General features: G+C 35.8%; 1 protein-coding gene across 2 annotated transcripts; it reads right to left on the bottom strand.

Moving 5' to 3' along the window:
* Positions 1-1,455: 1,455 nt before the first annotated feature.
* On the bottom strand, positions 1,456-17,241 carry LOC139858252 (ubiquitin receptor RAD23d-like). 2 transcript variants are annotated; one of them, XM_071847119.1, is made up of 12 exons: positions 17,219-17,241; positions 16,941-17,018; positions 9,968-10,126; positions 4,216-4,263; positions 4,060-4,130; positions 3,614-3,788; positions 2,973-3,113; positions 2,457-2,531; positions 2,320-2,367; positions 2,105-2,211; positions 1,939-2,017; positions 1,456-1,825 (listed from the first exon to the last, which is right to left on the bottom strand). In XM_071847119.1, the coding sequence occupies exons 2-12, from the start codon at positions 17,004-17,006 to the stop codon at positions 1,709-1,711; spliced, it is 1,086 nt and encodes a 361-aa protein (XP_071703220.1). In that variant the 5' UTR covers positions 17,007-17,018; positions 17,219-17,241; the 3' UTR covers positions 1,456-1,708. The 2 variants fall into 2 exon arrangements, with proteins under 2 accessions (XP_071703220.1, XP_071703221.1); XM_071847120.1 differs by lacking the exons at positions 4,060-4,130; positions 4,216-4,263 and adding an exon at positions 3,881-3,939.
* Between the last annotated feature and the right edge of the window lie 210 nt (positions 17,242-17,451).

The following is a 17,451-nucleotide window of genomic DNA, read 5'->3' as shown; positions in this document are numbered from 1 at the left end:
AAAGGTCAGCTCTGCCAATGGTCAAAATAGGTGGAGGGTTATCAAATATAAAATTAAATCTATCCAACCATTCTATAGGAACATTCCAACTACCCTCTACCACAATATCAGAAACAACTTCTTTTTTAGAAAAATTAGCAGCATAAGGATCTCTATAAAAAATGTATTTACCGAGAGGACCACAAGGCAACCATCAATTTTTCAGTTTCTAATCCATCAATTTCTTGTCATACTTCTCAAGTTCTTGAAATGCATATTCTTCATACAGTTGTTCTGCCTTATCAGTATCAATTTCATATTCGTTGAATCGTTGAGTTTCATTCTTGTCAACGGAATCATGAATCTGCATCACCACCAACTCAGCATCATAGTTCACAACATCATTAAGGTGTAACACTTGACTCTTACCATTTTGATTTGCCAACTCATCTTCTTTAAACATGACTGTGTCATCAAAAGGAATGAGACTTTGTAGACTACGTAACTGGTCAACATTATCACCAATTAATTTATTATCGAAGGATTTAGTTCCTGAATCATGAAACTGAATGTACAAGAATTGAGTCCTACACTTAACAACCCCAATTGTATCTTCTTGTACTCTAGCCAAAATATATGCATCACAACGGCTTTTAGGTTTGAACATGTTAACTTTACTCTCAATTTTCTGGTTTCAACCCCCCAAATGAAAATATCAGTGACATATGATTCATCCAAACTCATATTCTTGAACAAAGAACTAAAGGCTTCATAATATTCTTGAACCGCGCCTATATGTTTATAGTTTCCCATTGTTGACATTTCATCGAACGCATCATGTGCAACCTTCTTATTCATTTTGGTTCCAGTAATAGCCATTGACGGTCACTTGATTGAAATTGGCCAGGTGATACCACTTGTTATGAAGTTCCTGAATTAATAAAAATAGAGTTCTTGTAATCAAACTGAAAGCCTTAGAAATAAGAACCGGACCTTGAATATTGATACAAAATGACTTCTTAATTGATGACCAACATAGTCACAAAAGATTACAGAAAAGAAGGGAGAAAGAATTGCGTTCACACACTTTACAACACACTACAAATCATAAGCTAATCCTTTCACAACTGAGTTAACTATGAACCAATCATGATATGTTAACTGATTTCTGTTAAGATTCTGTTCTTCCAGTTGCAACCTTCGATCATGCTTACAAACTTGAAAGTTCAAATCAATTGCACGGCCTCTATTAATAAAACCCATGACAATTTATTTGTATATATTTAGTGAAAATTTATGTTTAAAAAAAAACCAACAGTTCGGGAAAAAAAACTAACATTGCAAGAATAAAAAAAAATAGTGAAACCTGCATCACACAAGCGACGCACCAGTGAGCGACACGAACTGGAGACGAGGGTGGGGAGTGGGAAAGGCGTCGCCAAAGGTAACTGACCCTTCCACTCCGGGTGCTATAAATACGACAACAGCACTATTGTCATACAAAGAGAGTTAAAAGTTCCAAAATACAGAGCATGTACAATTAAAATAAAAGACGAGACATTCTGGTTACAATCCAATGTTCGTCTATCCCCATATTTCCCACAACAAGTGTAAGCACTCTGAGAGAGAAAAAAAAAAAAAAAAAAGTTCCAGAAAAGAACAAATGACGACAGGAATAAAAAGTAGATTAGCCAACCGCCATTTATCGACACCACTACTACTACTACAATTAGTCTTCAAACTCATGCATGTGATCTAACAGGTAATTTGCTGCAAGCTCCTCGTTCTTGTTGCACGCGAAGAACACCTCTAATACTAGCGTTCTATCGAATCCCATTGCTTCAAGCTGAAACAAATATCAGTTACCTCCTTATTCAGAATCAAAGTTACTATAAATCTGAGTATCATTTAAAAAACTCAAATTCAAATGTAGCTACTACATTTCAAGGTATGACTTACACGCTCAATAGCCTGACGTTCCTCTTCTGTAACAGTCACAGATTGCGGCATTACACCCGCAAGATCTCCAAGTGCATTCCTGAAAATAAAAACATTGAGAACTGTAAATAAATGAACATAAACAAAAAGAAATAAATAAATAAATAAATTAACAAGTAGAACGTACTCTCCGCCTTCAACAGGCTCATTGATCAAACGAAGAAAATCAGCCTGATGCTCTTGAATCAGTCTCACCAAATGAGGATTTTGCTTCCCCAGCTCTTGAAGCATAGGCTGTCAACATCATATGGTAAACCAATATCATACACCGGCATATTTTACTAATGTGTATGTTTTATATGTATATGTATGTGCATGAAAAATGATTTAATTAATAGATACCTGCAAGATTTGTGGATTAGCTTGAACCATGGCTCGAAGTGCTTGGAACTGGAAAAAGAAATAAATCATTATTTATTAAAGCAAAAATAATTACTTATATTTTATCCTTCCTATATATTAGATGTGTTTAAAAATACCTGTGGACTGTTACGAAGGAAATCGAGATTCCCTGCAGCACCAGCGGGAGCATTCGCACCCATGTCAGGGAGACCCTAAACCACACGAAATAAATTCAGTTTTCACAATGTTCGAGAGCATATTATCACAGTTGTAGAACTCAGTATAACTCGGTGAGTACTCGCCGAGTTCACGGTTTTGAGATTGGTCCGAGTACTCAGTTCAATTACCCACTCAAATTCAGTTAAACTTGGTCAAAACTCGGGATTACTATGGATTACTCGGTCATACTCAGTCAAAAAGCGGTCAAACACGGCCAAAACTCGGGATTACTCGGAAAACTAATCAAAATGTTGTCAACCTCGGGATTATTCGAAAACTAATCAAAAATGTGGTCAATCTCGGTCAAACACGGCCAAAACTCGGAAAACCGATATAAACTTGATCAAAATACAAACAGTAATGACCGACTACTCCCCTGGTCGTGTGTTGTCCAACCTTGAAGATTATGCAGATGGACAACTAGAAAAAGATACCTGAGGAAATAAATCTAGAGGATTTGCATTTGGTCCAGTTGAAGGCACAACTGGTGGTTGTGCAGAAGGGTTTACAGCCTGCACACCTGGCACCGGCGAAACTCCTGCTGCTGGAGGAACTTCAGCTGCTTCAGGAATACCCTGAAATAACATAAGGAGTAAACTATATACGTATGGCAGTGTTGTAAATCTCCCGAGATCTCCCCCGAGATCTCGTTTTTTAGAAGGCAACCGAGACGAGATGTTCATCTCCCGAGATTTCTCGGTCAACGGGGTCAAACTTAGTCAAAGCCATGATTTCTCGAATTTTGTTGCTAATTTGTAAAATTTTCTTGTGAAATTCATAATTTCTAAGATTTTCTCTTTTATTTTCGGATATTTTTGTAAAATCTCGTCAAAAAGTATATAAATACACATATATTTATGTTTTTATGTATATTTTTATTAAAAAACTATAAAGTCAACGTAAGTCAACGTCCGAGATCTCCCCGAGATAATTCCGAGATGCCGAGATCTCCCTAAAAAAGTCCAAACGAGATCTCCCCGAGATCCGAATTCTCCAACCTTGACGTATGGTGCTAGTCTAGTTTTAACACGTACATGAAAATCAGATAGAAATAGAATATTATTAAAGTACTTACAGAATAAAGATACTCGACAGCTCTTTCTGGGTTGTTGAAAGCAGCACGAAGGGCACGGACAACTGTATCCCTATCCCAAATCCCACCGCCCATATCAAGAAGATGTTGGATTGTGCCTCCCAACGTGCCCCCTGCAACCACATTTGATGCGGCTTGATCATATACATTCTCTGACCTATATCATCAACCATCACAAACATGAAGAAATATAAAAGCTCGCGAGATTATATAATAGAGACTATCACGTCATGTTGGGGAAATACTAACGGAGCATTGACAGTAGATGTTGGATCTGTAGCTGGAGTAGCTGAAGGAACGGATGCAGGCTTGCAATCATAGGGAAGTATATTATATAATATATATTGTATTCAGACCCAACATAATAGACATAAATTATAAATTAATGATGAAAATATGTGCACAAAAACATGGCAGCTTAAGCTTACTCAGTCACAGCTGGAGGAGCAGCTTGAGTGACAGCAGCTGGTGCAGGAGGAGCAACACTTGTCTGAGGTGCCTTTATAATATCACAAACAAATTTAAGGAAAAACAATAAAAATAAAGACGTAGCTATGCAGCTAAATCAAAAGTTGAATAAGGACCTTTGGGGCTGTTGGAGTTGTTGAACCTTCACCAGAGGGTGCCTTAGTCTGTTGTAAACATTGAAAATAAAGTAAAAAAAATAAAAATATTAATATGATTACATTTCAAAAGTAGCTTTTACCATGGAACTAAGCCAACGAAAACAATAAGAACCAAAAACGTATACATTTCAATAGTAGCATTCACATTTCACCATGAACCTAAGCCAAGAAAAACAATAAGCAATTTAAACATAGATATACTCAAATCAATGAAACTACGTCCTGCTGTGCATTCACCATCTGTATGTTTCATTCATGATAAATATTAGGATTTTCCTAACGACATCTTTTATGGTTGTCGTTAAGATGCTTAAAATATTTGTAAATTTTCAATATCCACCGTCTAAAAGTCAACATAACCGCTACGTAAAAGTTTTTTATGTTGGACCAATCTTGACATAAAGTAATAGTTACTTCCTTGATTATATCTCAAATGGATTTGAGGAGGTGGAACGTGTGAACAGAGAACAAGTAGGTTAGCCGTCATTGTTTTCAGTTTTGTTTCTTCCTTGATTATTCTAATATATTCTAGACTTGATTATCCTAGATTATTCTAGACTTGCTTAATGAACAAGGTTAATCAACTATAAATAGGGATAGTTGCTTTATGTAATGATATGATTGTAATAAGAGTTTTTCTATAATTGGAGAAGGATTTCCAATAAGTTCTTGTTCTTAAATTTTACTATTCTGTCTTCATAATCTGGTACCAAATTTCTTCAATTGGTATCAGAGCTAAGTTACAAAAGGGATCGTGTTGTTGATCAAAAGGACTAGATCAATCACCAGATTCTAAAACAGAAAAATACGAGCGTCGATCGAAGACCAGATTCATGGGGGATATTATCAATACCTCAGATGCAATCAAGGATACCAGCCATCTTATGTTCCAGTGCCCTATCCTAACTGCGACCAATTATCCCATCTGGTCGCTTAGGATCAAAGCAATTTTTAAGGCACATGGAATCTGGGAATCAATTGAACCTGGAACTGATGTCGATCAGAAAAAGGATAATGCTGCAATCGCTTATCTGTATCAGTCTTTACCTGAAGACTTGATTCTTCAAGTTGCAGGTTGCACCCATGCAAAGGAAATCTGGATGCAATCAAGACCCATCACCTTGGAGTTGAACGAGTAATGGAGGCTAGGCTTCAAACTCTTAAAGCTGAATTTGAAGCAGCAAGGATGAAAGATAACGAAAAAATTGATGATTTTGCAGCAAAACTTTCTGGAATTGCCTCAAAATCAGCTGCACTTGGAACCGTCATTGAGGAAACCACGTTGGCGAGAAAAATATTAACTGCCATACCAGAAAAATTCTTAAATATGGCAGCCACTATCGAACAACTGGTTGATCTCAAAACGGTGAAATTTCAGGAAGTTGTGGGTAGGCTAAAAGCTTACGAAGAACGAACCAGTCTAAAGACTACAAATAACAGCCATGACCAACTTCTGTTGTCCTATGAAGGAAGGGACTCAAGAAAGAAAAGGGAAAACAGCTTTGGTCGAGGTCGAGGGAATGGCCAGGACACCCGGGGTAGGGGCCGAGGTCGTGGACAGTTTGGTGGTCGAGGAAGGGGTTCAGGCCGCAGACAAAACTTTCCTGCTGGAAGACAAACAACCGAAAGTTTAACTAAAGATCGATCCAAGTTGCAGTGTTTTCGATGTGATGCATTTGGACACTTCCCATCCGATTGCCCAACACGAAAGAAAGGAGAACAGGCAAATTTGACTCAAGCTACATCAACCGAACTACCAGTGGCTAATGATGACAGGCCTGCACTATTGATGTCTGTGGCCAATCAAAGAAACGAGAAGGAAGTTATTCATTTAAGTGAAAAGAAGGTTTTTCCAGCAAAGTACGAGTCACATGATGGTAGAGAAAACATGTGGTACTTTGATACTAGAGCAACAAACCATATGGCAGGAAACAAAGGGCTGTTTCAAAAACTTGATGGCAGAAGTATTCCTATGGTTTATTTAGGAACTAAACCAGGAACTAAGGCACATCGTATGTATGATCCCGAGGAGATGAAAAAAGTAATCAGTCGAGATGTGAAATTTGATGAGGCACGCAAATGGGATTGGCATTCCGGAGTATAATACAATCAAGAACCTAATCACAAAGGAGAATTCGTGATACATATAAACCCCGGTGAAGTTGTCTCGGCTGATCAAAATTCCGAAAATGGGCCTACTGAACCAGGCAGCCCAAGTAGCTCATATAGCCCACAAAGCAGCAACTCCTCAAGTCAAGGAAGATCGACCAATGAGGAAAGCATAACCCATTCTGATATTAGCAGTCCTGAAATAATAGTAAAACAACGAGGACCTATGCTGTCTCGTCTCCCGACAGATACAGTCAATGAGTCAGATCCATGTATGGCAGAAGAGGAGACATATGATGATACACCACCACGAGGTTGGAAAAATCAAAGTGATATATATGATCTTCTTCTTACCGAAGGAGAACCAACAAATTTCAAGGAAGCTACAAGACATAAAGAATGGAAGCAAGCTATGGAAGGTGAAATAGCTTCCATTGAAAGGAATAATACTTGGGAGTTAATGGATCTACCACAAGGACACCGACCTATTGGACTAAAATGGATATACAAAATTAAAAGGGATGCAAAAGGAAATGTCACACGACATAAAGCACGGCTAGTTGCCAAAGGCTACATCCAAACACATGGTGTAGACTTTGACGAGGTATTCGCACCCGTAGCTAGACTTGAGACTGTTAGACTTATTCTAGCTTTGGCAGCCCAAAGAGGGTGGGATGTTCATCACCTAGATGTTAAAACAGCATTTCTACAAGGTGACCTCAAGGAAGAAGTCTTTGTATCTCAACCGGAAGGTTTTGTGATAAAGGGGAAGTCACAAAAGGTGTACAGACTGTCAAAGGCTCTCTATGGCTTGAAGCAAGCCCCACGTGCTTGGAATACAAAATTAGATGGAGTTCTAAAGGAATATGGATTTCAAAGGTGTAAGCTTGAACAAGCTGTATACACAAAAAGAACACAAGAAGGATAACTTTTGGTAGGAATTTATGTTGATGATTTGATTGTAACAGGTAATAACCCGGAGAAAATTAAACAATTCAAAAGGCAAATGGAAGATAAATTCGAGATGAGTGATCTGGGCTTACTTTCTTATTATCTCGGACTCGAAGTAATACAAGGCATAGATGGAATAAAAATTCATCAATCAAGATATGCTAAGAGAATCCTAAAGGAAGCAGGAATGTGGGAGTGCAATTCCACCAAATATCCAATGGGACCAGGTCTGAAGTTGATGAAAGATGATGGCAGCACATGTGTTGATGCAACTGAATACCGAAAAACAATTGGATGCCTTCGGTATTTAACTCATACACGGCCGGATCTTGCATACTCGGTAGGATATGCAAGTAGGTTATGCAAACTCCTAAAATTACTCATCTTCAAGCTGTTAAGCAAACTCTCAGGTACTTGAAAGGTACAGTAGACCTGGGTATTCACTATCGAAGGAATGGTAGCAATAACCTACTTGAATTTAGCGACAGCAGCTTCTTGGTGGACCCAGATGATGAAAAGAGTACTACTGGATTAGTGTTCTACTTTGATGATGGACCAATTGCTTGGAATTCACAAAAACAACAAACGGTGGCCTTATCATCATGTGAAGCAGAATTTATGGCTGCTATTGCAGCAGCTTGTCAAGCAATATGGTTAAGGGGACTCTTAGCTGAAATAACTGGAAGAAAAGAAGAACAAGTTGTGATCAAAGTTGATAATAAGTCAGCAATATCATTGATGAAAAATCCAGTATTTCATGGAAGAAGTAAGCATATCGACACACGGTATCATTTCATACGAGAGTGTGTTGAAAACGAGAAGATTAAAGTTGAATACATCAGTGGAGATCAACAACGGGCTGATATTCTTACAAAAGCATTGCCGAAGTTAAAGTTTGCTGAAATGAGAGAGATTCTTGGGGTTCAAAGGATTGAAGACTCAAAGAAATAAATGATGACTCAAGGTCAAGATTGGGGGGGGGTGATTGTTGGACCAATCTTGACATAAAGTAATAGTTAGAGGTTTATTTTGTGAAATTATATCTCAAATGGATTTGAGGAGGTGGAACGTGTGAACGGAGAACAAGTGGGCTAGCCGTCATTGTTTTCAATTTTGTTTCTTCCTTGATTATTCTAATATATTCTAGACTTGATTATCCTAGATTATTCTAGACTTGCTTAATGAACAAGGTTAATCAACTATAAATAGGGATAATTGCTTTATGTAATGATATGATTGTAATAAGTTTTTCTATAATTGGAGAAGGATTTCCAATAAGTTCTTGTTCTTAAATTTTACAATTCTGTCTTCATAATCTGGTACCAAATTTCTTCATTTTATGCATCTTAACAACAGCCCAAAGGGCTGTCGCTAAAAAAACTAAATATTAATAGATTGGCTTATTAGACTATATCATATACTAAAACACTATGAAGTCATTACCTTTAAAGAGTAGACGAATAGTTTCACAATTTCAAGTTCAATGTATTGCGAAAGAAAAGAAAGTGGTAGAAGTTCAAGTTTCGGTGATGAACGAGATATGGAAACATAATGTATTTATAGGCGTGCAAGTTAGCTACGTTGGTCGTTCGGGTGGTTTTTTTCTCAACGTGGAGGGATGATTATTGTAAACTAACTGAAGTATGTTTCAATCAATTTCGGAGAGCCACGGTAGTTGAACACATCTTTAATCTCTCCAAAGCCGTTACAATGTTTACACTCCTCGTCTAGAATGGCTCAAGAGCATTGTTCAGAATCAAATATCAGTTTTGGGTCATCGTTGAGTGACAGGCGTGATAATTTGGATCCCATTAAAATGGGCTCAAATTGTAGGAAATGGTCGGTAGGCAGTCGTTTCTTTATAGCTTTTTTGATTGATCAATTCCATATATGAGCTACCAATCCTTGGAAACTAATTCGAGTATAGATTATAGTTCAATCTGCTTCTAACAAGTTATTTTCTATAGGATTGTGATAGTATTGCTTTGTTCTCTTCGAGGGTCTTTTGTTTCACTTTCTGGGAATTGCATAGAAGCCTTCTTTTGTAAATCTAACTCTTTCCATCATTTTGACGATTGAGTCCATATTTAATTATTTATGCTTTTTGTCACCAAAAAAAAAAAAAAAGTGCTTTCCCAACAAAACAAACCTAACAAAACTTCTGCCATTTATTAGTAGAGCAATACTCCGCAGAAAACTAAAGCAAGGTTGAAAAGGTCCCTTAGATTTCGCACATAGGAGATCGGCTATGAGGAAAGATGTGGATCGATCATCCTAGATGGAAAAGTCTTGAGTAGGGGACAAGTCGGTCGGGAGTTTGAGATGACTGGTAGGTCGAGTCGGGGACTAGTCAGTCGACATATACATATATACATATATACATATTTCTCATAAAGATATCAAACATAAATATTTCAAATGTATTTTTATAAGGGGCAAAATAAAAGCAAAAAAAATTAATAATTTGATGTAACTACGACCAACCTTGACTTTGACAGACTCAGATACAACTCAGACCGACTTTGGCCTGACTTTTTAACGTTGACGAAACGAGACGGGCTAGTCACCAAACTGACCGAGTAGCAGGCCGCCATTTACCACAAAGAACTAAAGAAACAAGTGTCTAAAGATAGATGAGTATTATCTATACCTTGGATAACATAATGACTATAAAAGAATTTTCAGCAACTTTGTTCTCTTCCAAAGTAGTTCCATCCTTAAGCACTTTACCCTGATGAATAAGCATCTGTTGTGCAGCAGGATATACATCTCCCTGAACACTTTCTATGTTTTTCTTCACGTCAGCAACCTGCACGAAAGCGCACCATATTACCACTACATACAAAAGGGAAAAAAAAAAATTAAAAAAAAAAAAAAAACATAAAAAAAAAACTTACAAAGTCTTGCAAAGTAGTCATTAGGGTAGAAAATTTAGTACAAACATGAAGATGAATAACTGATGATAAATGATTAAAACATTAACTTAACATGTACAAGAATAACTACAAGAAAGCATAGATGCAATTCAGTCAGAATAAAAACATTAGCATATGTGTTATCAATTTAGTCAATCATAGCTTATAAGATGCAAATTCAAGGTTGAAAAAGACGCGAGACGGGGTCGAGACAATCATGACTTTGGAGCGCCAACATCTCGACCCGTCTTGACCGTCTTTTTAGATTTTTGACCGTTTTTTGCCATTGTTGACCGTTGTTTAATCGTTGCCGTTTTTTGCAACCCTAGCAAATTGTGTAGATAGCGATAGCACTAAACCATCTGATGTTTTGATATGCAATGTATTCTTATAGTGTTTGGGTGCTAACTTTCACCTTGCATATCATTCATTAAGGAAGTCATTTATTTGAAACATTAATGTCATGAAGCACCGAGCGACCCAACTAGATTACTTCCCACTATAGTCACACTTGGGAGCTGTAATTTTTTTTTTTTGATATTCATATGATCAGATGAACATGTGAACATGCAGGCAAAGGAATAACTGATAAGACTATAACCATCACAAAAGAAGCAACAAAGAATGTTCATATTTTACCACTTCCTGAATTTTACAATCAAATGTTCATATTGCAACTCTTAGTTTGCTATCTCTTCTTTTTTGGAAATGGATTGAGCGAGTCTGTCACATGCTGGACAACATGCTACATTATCAGCACATAAACTATGTTCGTTAATCTAAAAAAAGGTCTTTCGGTGTCAGACCTTTAAAGCATCTTAAATGCCACCCGCTAACCAATAAAGTCAGCTTACACCTTAGCAACTTTATGGTCACGACAAACAAAAACCCCTAAAAACAGTAACTTTCCATTTAAATTTGATATGTTTAGTGTGCTCAACAAAATCTCCCCCTTAAATATGAATGATGACAAGATTCCAATCCGAAACATTTCTTTTCAAAGATCTACTCCCATGGTTGCAAACGAAAGTTGTGGCAGCCGTGGTGGCGACCGTTCCGTCTGTTTGGTGACTGACATGGTTGCAAATGGCGGTTGTGACGACCGTTCTGTCGGTATGGTTGCTAGCCCGTCTCGTTTCGCCCAAAAACGTTTATTTAGTCGGTCAACGCTAAAAAAAATTAAAAGCTAGGGAAATATCGGGCCAATGTCAGTCAGCATCTCAAAAGTTGACTTTTTGTCTGGCCTAGTTCTAGTGTTGACAAAAACTCCAATCTCGTTTAAAAATTAGCTAGAGAAACACCAACTTACATGGTACCCTTAGAAGAAAAATTAATAAATACAAAATAATTATAGAAAACATTTAAAAACATGTACTTTTATTTAATCTAACACCACATGTCGTATGTGTAAATCATTTATGCTTAAAATATTTAAGCTTAAAATATCTATATCTATATTTAACATATATATTTAGAAGTCAACGTCTATCGACATCCGTCTCGACTCCGTTTCAACCTACTCGATCTTTCAAAGTCCTGACCGATTCATCTCCATCTCGCGTCTATTTTAGCCTTGTCTACTCTCACATGCTTTTATACATATATATAACCTTTGTATAATGCATAACTTTCATTTCATTTCATGTGATCTGCTATGGGTTCAAACATTCGATGTTTAATGTACTCAACAAAAACTCCCTGTAAGTATGATAAAAAGATTCCAAACCAAAGTTAACAATAACTAATCGGAAATTAATCGATCAGAACCTTGTAAACAAGTTTAATTGGCCAAATCATGGATTTATCATATTATATATTTTTATACATTAAAATAAAATATTTCAACAGTATATGTGTGGATATAAGAAAACCATAAATATTAACAAGCATAAACCTTAACATAAATGTCTAGAAACATAAACATAATTGTTCAGGAACTCTAACATTCTAATTTTAATTCATGCTATGCCGTGATCAACTTTCACTTTAACCGATTCTGATGGACTAAATCCAACTTTGACCAGCTAAATCCGATTTAGACCCATTGACAGCATTGACCGACTAATCAGAGGGGTTTTGGAATATCTAATTGGTATGCTTCTAAAATGGAATTACATGAGAATTATTCGAGATTACAAGGGATTTTATAACCATGTTCTAATCTTAAACATTTCTATAAAAGGATCTACTCCCACATGCTTTTATACATCTGTCCTTCATACAATGTATAAGTTTCATTCTGTTTCATGTGATTTGCTACAGCTTAAAGTTTAGATTCTATATATACACATGAAAAAACTGAGAAATTGAGGTAAACTGAAAAAATGTTAAAGGGCACCCTCTGACTCAAAGGTTGAAATACACTAGACATTTTCACAATCATACAAACAATAGAACAAAAAATAAAAAAGAAATTAACACTTGGTTTCAAATATCTATTTTCAAATATCTATCTCTTAATGTAAAGAGACGATCGTGGCTAAACAATAAGACTAAGATAGATAGTTTAACCTTCTCGGTTAAACAAGAATAGTGCTAACCTTCTCGGTTTTAGCAGACAAATAAAACCATCACGGTTTTAACAAGAGGCTACAGCCTTTTTTTTATTATCAAATCAAAATCAAAAAACTGAGTTCTTTCCAGCAGGATAACAGAATATAAATACTAAAAGAAATATAACCCTAGCTTGGACAAAAAGCTAAAACATAAAAGGAAATCAAATAAATAAAAATAAAGAAACAAATCTTGCTGGAAGTCTGTTTTAAATTGGCTGCCCTTTTAATTCTAGCCCATCACGTTTTAATTCAGCCCAAGTACCGGTGCAGCCCAATTAACCCAAAACCCAAATCGTACAACCTCCTGGATCAAACAGATATGCATCATCCTCCCCTTCTTCAAGAAGACTCGAGGACGAGTCTACAACAATAATGCCTGAATCCTTAAGAGCTACACGAGTTTTTTTTAAAACGTTTTTCATATCAACATTAGTTGACTCATTAATAGCAGCAAATAACACCTGTCCATGTCCACGTCTGTTTACAGAATAAAATCCGCCAACTGATGAAACTTCAGAGGTAAGAAAAATAGGATCTGGGCTGAACCTGATACTATAAACTGCGGTAGCTGTTTCAAGATCAGACACGGATGGAAGCTCCAACTTTGTAATTACATCAATCACTTTGTGCGATATCCGCATAGCAATTGGAAAATCATCCACACGATCAGGAGGAAAGAAAAGGTCTGCTTGTGTCTTACAAAACGAGACTTTTTCATCTTCACAAGAGGAAATCTTAACTTCTTCTTTATATATGTTGGTGTAAAAAACTGGAGAGCCGAATTTATTTATGTCAGTACTCTCCGGAACCTCACACTTGTAATCTTCCTCTTCCTCCCCATCTGTATCATAAATATGATCATCCTCACCATCCATATCATAGATGGTTTCGGAATCTTCATCCACAATAGGTTGAGGAACGTATTCCAGATTAAAAACTTGATCAACCGAATCAACAAAGTCATCCGGTTGAGGCTTTCTTGAAAAGTCAAGATTTTCAAGCTTCATCTCTATATTACGCAAGAGATGTTGCATGTCTTCCAAATCTTGAATCTTGCGATTCAATCTCTCGAACTCAACTTGTTTAGCCATGCCTGGAATCTGATACCACTTAATGTAAAGAGACGATCGTGGCTAAACAATAAGACTAAGATAGATAGTTTAACCTTCTCGGTTAAACAAGAATAGTGCTAACCTTCTCGGTTTTAGCAGACAAATAAAACCATCACGGTTTTAACAAGAGGCTACAGCCTTTTTTTTATTATCAAATCAAAATCAAAAAACTGAGTTCTTTCCAGCAGGATAACAGAATATAAATACTAAAAGAAATATAACCCTAGCTTGGACAAAAAGCTAAAACATAAAAGGAAATCAAATAAATAAAAATAAAGAAACAAATCTTGCTGGAAGTCTGTTTTAAATTGGCTGCCCTTTTAATTCTAGCCCATCACGTTTTAATTCAGCCCAAGTACCGGTGCAGCCCAATTAACCCAAAACCCAAATCGTACAACCTCCTGGATCAAACAGATATGCATCATTTAATGTCACGTACTAATACATGTTACCCAAACATATTGAACATTATGAGAGTTGTACTGAGGTGGTAGTCAAATAACCAAATGGTTTTGCTTATATCCAGAAAGAGCACATAACCTGTGCTATGGGTGTTTCATCAGTTCAGTTTAGTTTTCTATTTATTCGGTCTTGAAATTTTAAGAAGCAGAATCAAAAACCGAAACCGAATTCAAATTCAAAACCGAAACCGAAGTCAAATACAAAACTGAAACCGAAACAGAAACCATATTTGTAATCACTTCGGTTTCGGTTGAAACCGAAAAACCAAAAATATATAAAATTTAACCATAAATGGTTTAAAATCGGTTTGTGGTCGATGTATATTAATAATTTAATATATTATTAATTTACTTCGGTTTTGAAAACATTTTGGGTTTAACCGAATTCATATAAGTAAAATTGAAAATCAAATTCAGATTTGTAAATTAACAACGAAACTAAACCGAAAACCAAATTCAAATTAGGTTGGTTTTCGCTCACTTTTCATTCAATTCGGTTTTAAGATTAAACGGTTTGAAATTGAATATTGGGCATCCCTACGTCTTGTGTTATTTGCAGTATAGTGCTAGAATGTTAAGAAAAAACAAGATAGAATCTAACATATTCACTAAGTGTGGCATAAGCTTCATATTACAAGATAGTGTATATGTGCATGTTTATGAAATCTCAGGCTTAATAACTAACAACATTTGGTATCATAACTTATTTGTGTACTTCTGTTTAAAACTATATGTAGCTTACTTGAGCGTAAACTTTGAGCTTAATAATGGACCATATGGTTTTTTTAACCAAATCAGTGGTTATGCTGATTGTGCCAACAACTGATAGTCATCACAGGTCTATCTGCTAAGTTTCCTCAACACGGCTTACCAGAAGCACATAATTAGTTGCAGAAGCAAAGATGTCCATTACTTGATGACTTGACCTCATTACAAATTTGGCATATAATATATCATCAACAAATTTGACATGTCACGTATCAGCAACAAATATGCCACTTCCCATCTCAGAAACTACTTTCTTTCTCAATGGTGAATCTATATATGCATGCTTATGGGGTCCCGTGAGACCACTAGTTTAAATTTTAATCTACAAACTACTACCCAAAATTGTATAGGACACCACTAAATTTTAACTAGATTTTATGAAAGGACCACATATAATTTCAAAATTCATGGTTTTTTGAAGTTAAACGGCCGCTCTTGTTACAAAAGTGCCACACAAATTGTAAAGGACACCTTTGGGTTTCGATCCTAGATTCGCCACTATTCTTTCTTGTTCCAAATAATAATTAAACATTAGGCATTTCGCAAAAATAGTTGGCTAAATTGGTTCTTTAGTATATTTACAAACCCTATAAAAACAGATTACGTAAATTCGTAAACAAGACAAACTAATTCCTTCAAGAGGTCTCAAGTAAATTTCCAAACACAAAGAGGTCTCGAGTAAATTTCCAAACACAAAGTTGTCAACTACCAACTAAGTGACCTCTTTTCTTTTGAATGAAACGTAACTACTAAGTTCACATCAGTCATTTTTTATTTCCTAAACGGGCCAAATTTTTAAGAAGTTTCACGACCTAATTTAGAAACATATCCATATTTCATAACGGTACGAGCTAAGACAATCATTCATGGACCAGATCAATTCATCCCAAAAAAGGCAATAATACATACCCCCCAACAAGGAACATGTTTGATCATTGTGACAAGTACCTCATTAGCAGGTTAACAATTTCCGGACAAGGTTTCATATTCCAATTTTATTTGAATATTAGAACAATTTAACTAATTTTATATTTTATATTCTATAGTAGCAAACACAAAAAGAACGCATACATTAAGATAAAAACAGGTGGCTTCCTTTCATCTAATTTACATTCAGCTAACAAAGTAATTCTCTAGAATAGATTCGACCATAAACTTACCTAAACACTTGTTGGCCGAACATCAAATATAGCAAGACAGCTGATAACAACTCATCATCACACTAATTATGCTTGAAAACACAAATACACAACTGAAACTGCAACTGCCTTTTGTAGTAACCAACTGATGGAATTGTGGACCACTACAACACCAATTCCATGACTCCACTGCTATTCACGATATAACTAATCGTCTAATTCCCCAAAAATAGCTTAACTTAGCCTATACCGATAGAGCAAAACGAAATATGCAAGCATCAAACATTTTTCTTTGAAATTAGTCAAATATGATTATCACTAGCTTGTCTATCAGATAAAACACCATCCTTTACAACGTAACTCACATTCCAATTTCATGAAATTAACTAAAATAACTAAATCTAATATATATAAATATAGCAAATAGCAATTAATAATATTCCCATTTCTCCCCTGATTAATAGCAGTATCACTTGAAGTCTTAAACCCTAGAAAAATACAATTCCAATCAATCATCAATAAATCAATAAACACTAATAATATAAGCATTATCAAGTAAAAATACAGATCACGTAACTTGAAACCCTAATTTACAATCCATAAGACATAGAAACATCACGATTAGATAGATATAATTAAAACATAAACAGTCGGAATTGAAACAAATACGAACCGTGTCTTCAGGTTTAACTTCGATTTCAAAGTGAGTCCCCTTCAATGTTTTCACAAAAACCTTCATCTTTCAATCCGTCTGCAGTCAAAATCAATACTCTAATCAAATTCAAATAAATAATCAATTTATGTCACCAAAATTACATAGGAAAAAAAAACAATAACAATAAAGTAATTAGTAATTAGTAATTAGTAATAATTTATTTAATTGTATCAAATATCAAATCAAATACTCCGTATAAATTTAAGATATAAACATAATAATGATAATGATCGCACCGATTTCGTCTTGTTTTTGTGTGAGATGGGTGTTTAGTGTTTACAGTGGTATACCCCCTTTCTCAAGGCAAAGGGAAAATTTTAGTAGTTCCGTTCACGCGTCAGGAGAAATCGTTGAGTCCACGCGTCAGATCATCAAGCCAAGCCCGTTCCAGCACAGCCCAGCAAAGCCCAGTACCCTGCAAATGTTTACGATGATAGGGTATATATAATCATCATCAACAACAACAACA

The sequence above is a fragment of the Rutidosis leptorrhynchoides genome, chromosome 7 (genome assembly GCF_046630445.1).
Source record: "Rutidosis leptorrhynchoides isolate AG116_Rl617_1_P2 chromosome 7, CSIRO_AGI_Rlap_v1, whole genome shotgun sequence".
Lineage (NCBI taxonomy): Eukaryota > Viridiplantae > Streptophyta > Magnoliopsida > Asterales > Asteraceae > Rutidosis > Rutidosis leptorrhynchoides.
The sequence above is the reverse complement of the archived record's forward strand: the minus strand, read 5'-3'. Positions and strand labels throughout refer to the sequence as shown.

Bases quoted from the DNA above. Each gene is read 5' to 3' on its own strand.
- LOC139858252 (XM_071847119.1), bottom strand. From the start codon at position 17,006: ATGAAGGTTTTTGTGAAAACATTGAAGGGGACTCACTTTGAAATCGAA. The intron at 4,264-9,967 runs GTATAGATAATA...TGTTTACAACAG, and splicing joins TAGTCATTATGTTATCCAAG to ACTAAGGCACCCTCTGGTGA. The intron at 3,789-4,059 runs GTAAGCTTAAGC...TTGATGATATAG, and splicing joins GCTCCTCCAGCTGTGACTGA to GTCAGAGAATGTATATGATC.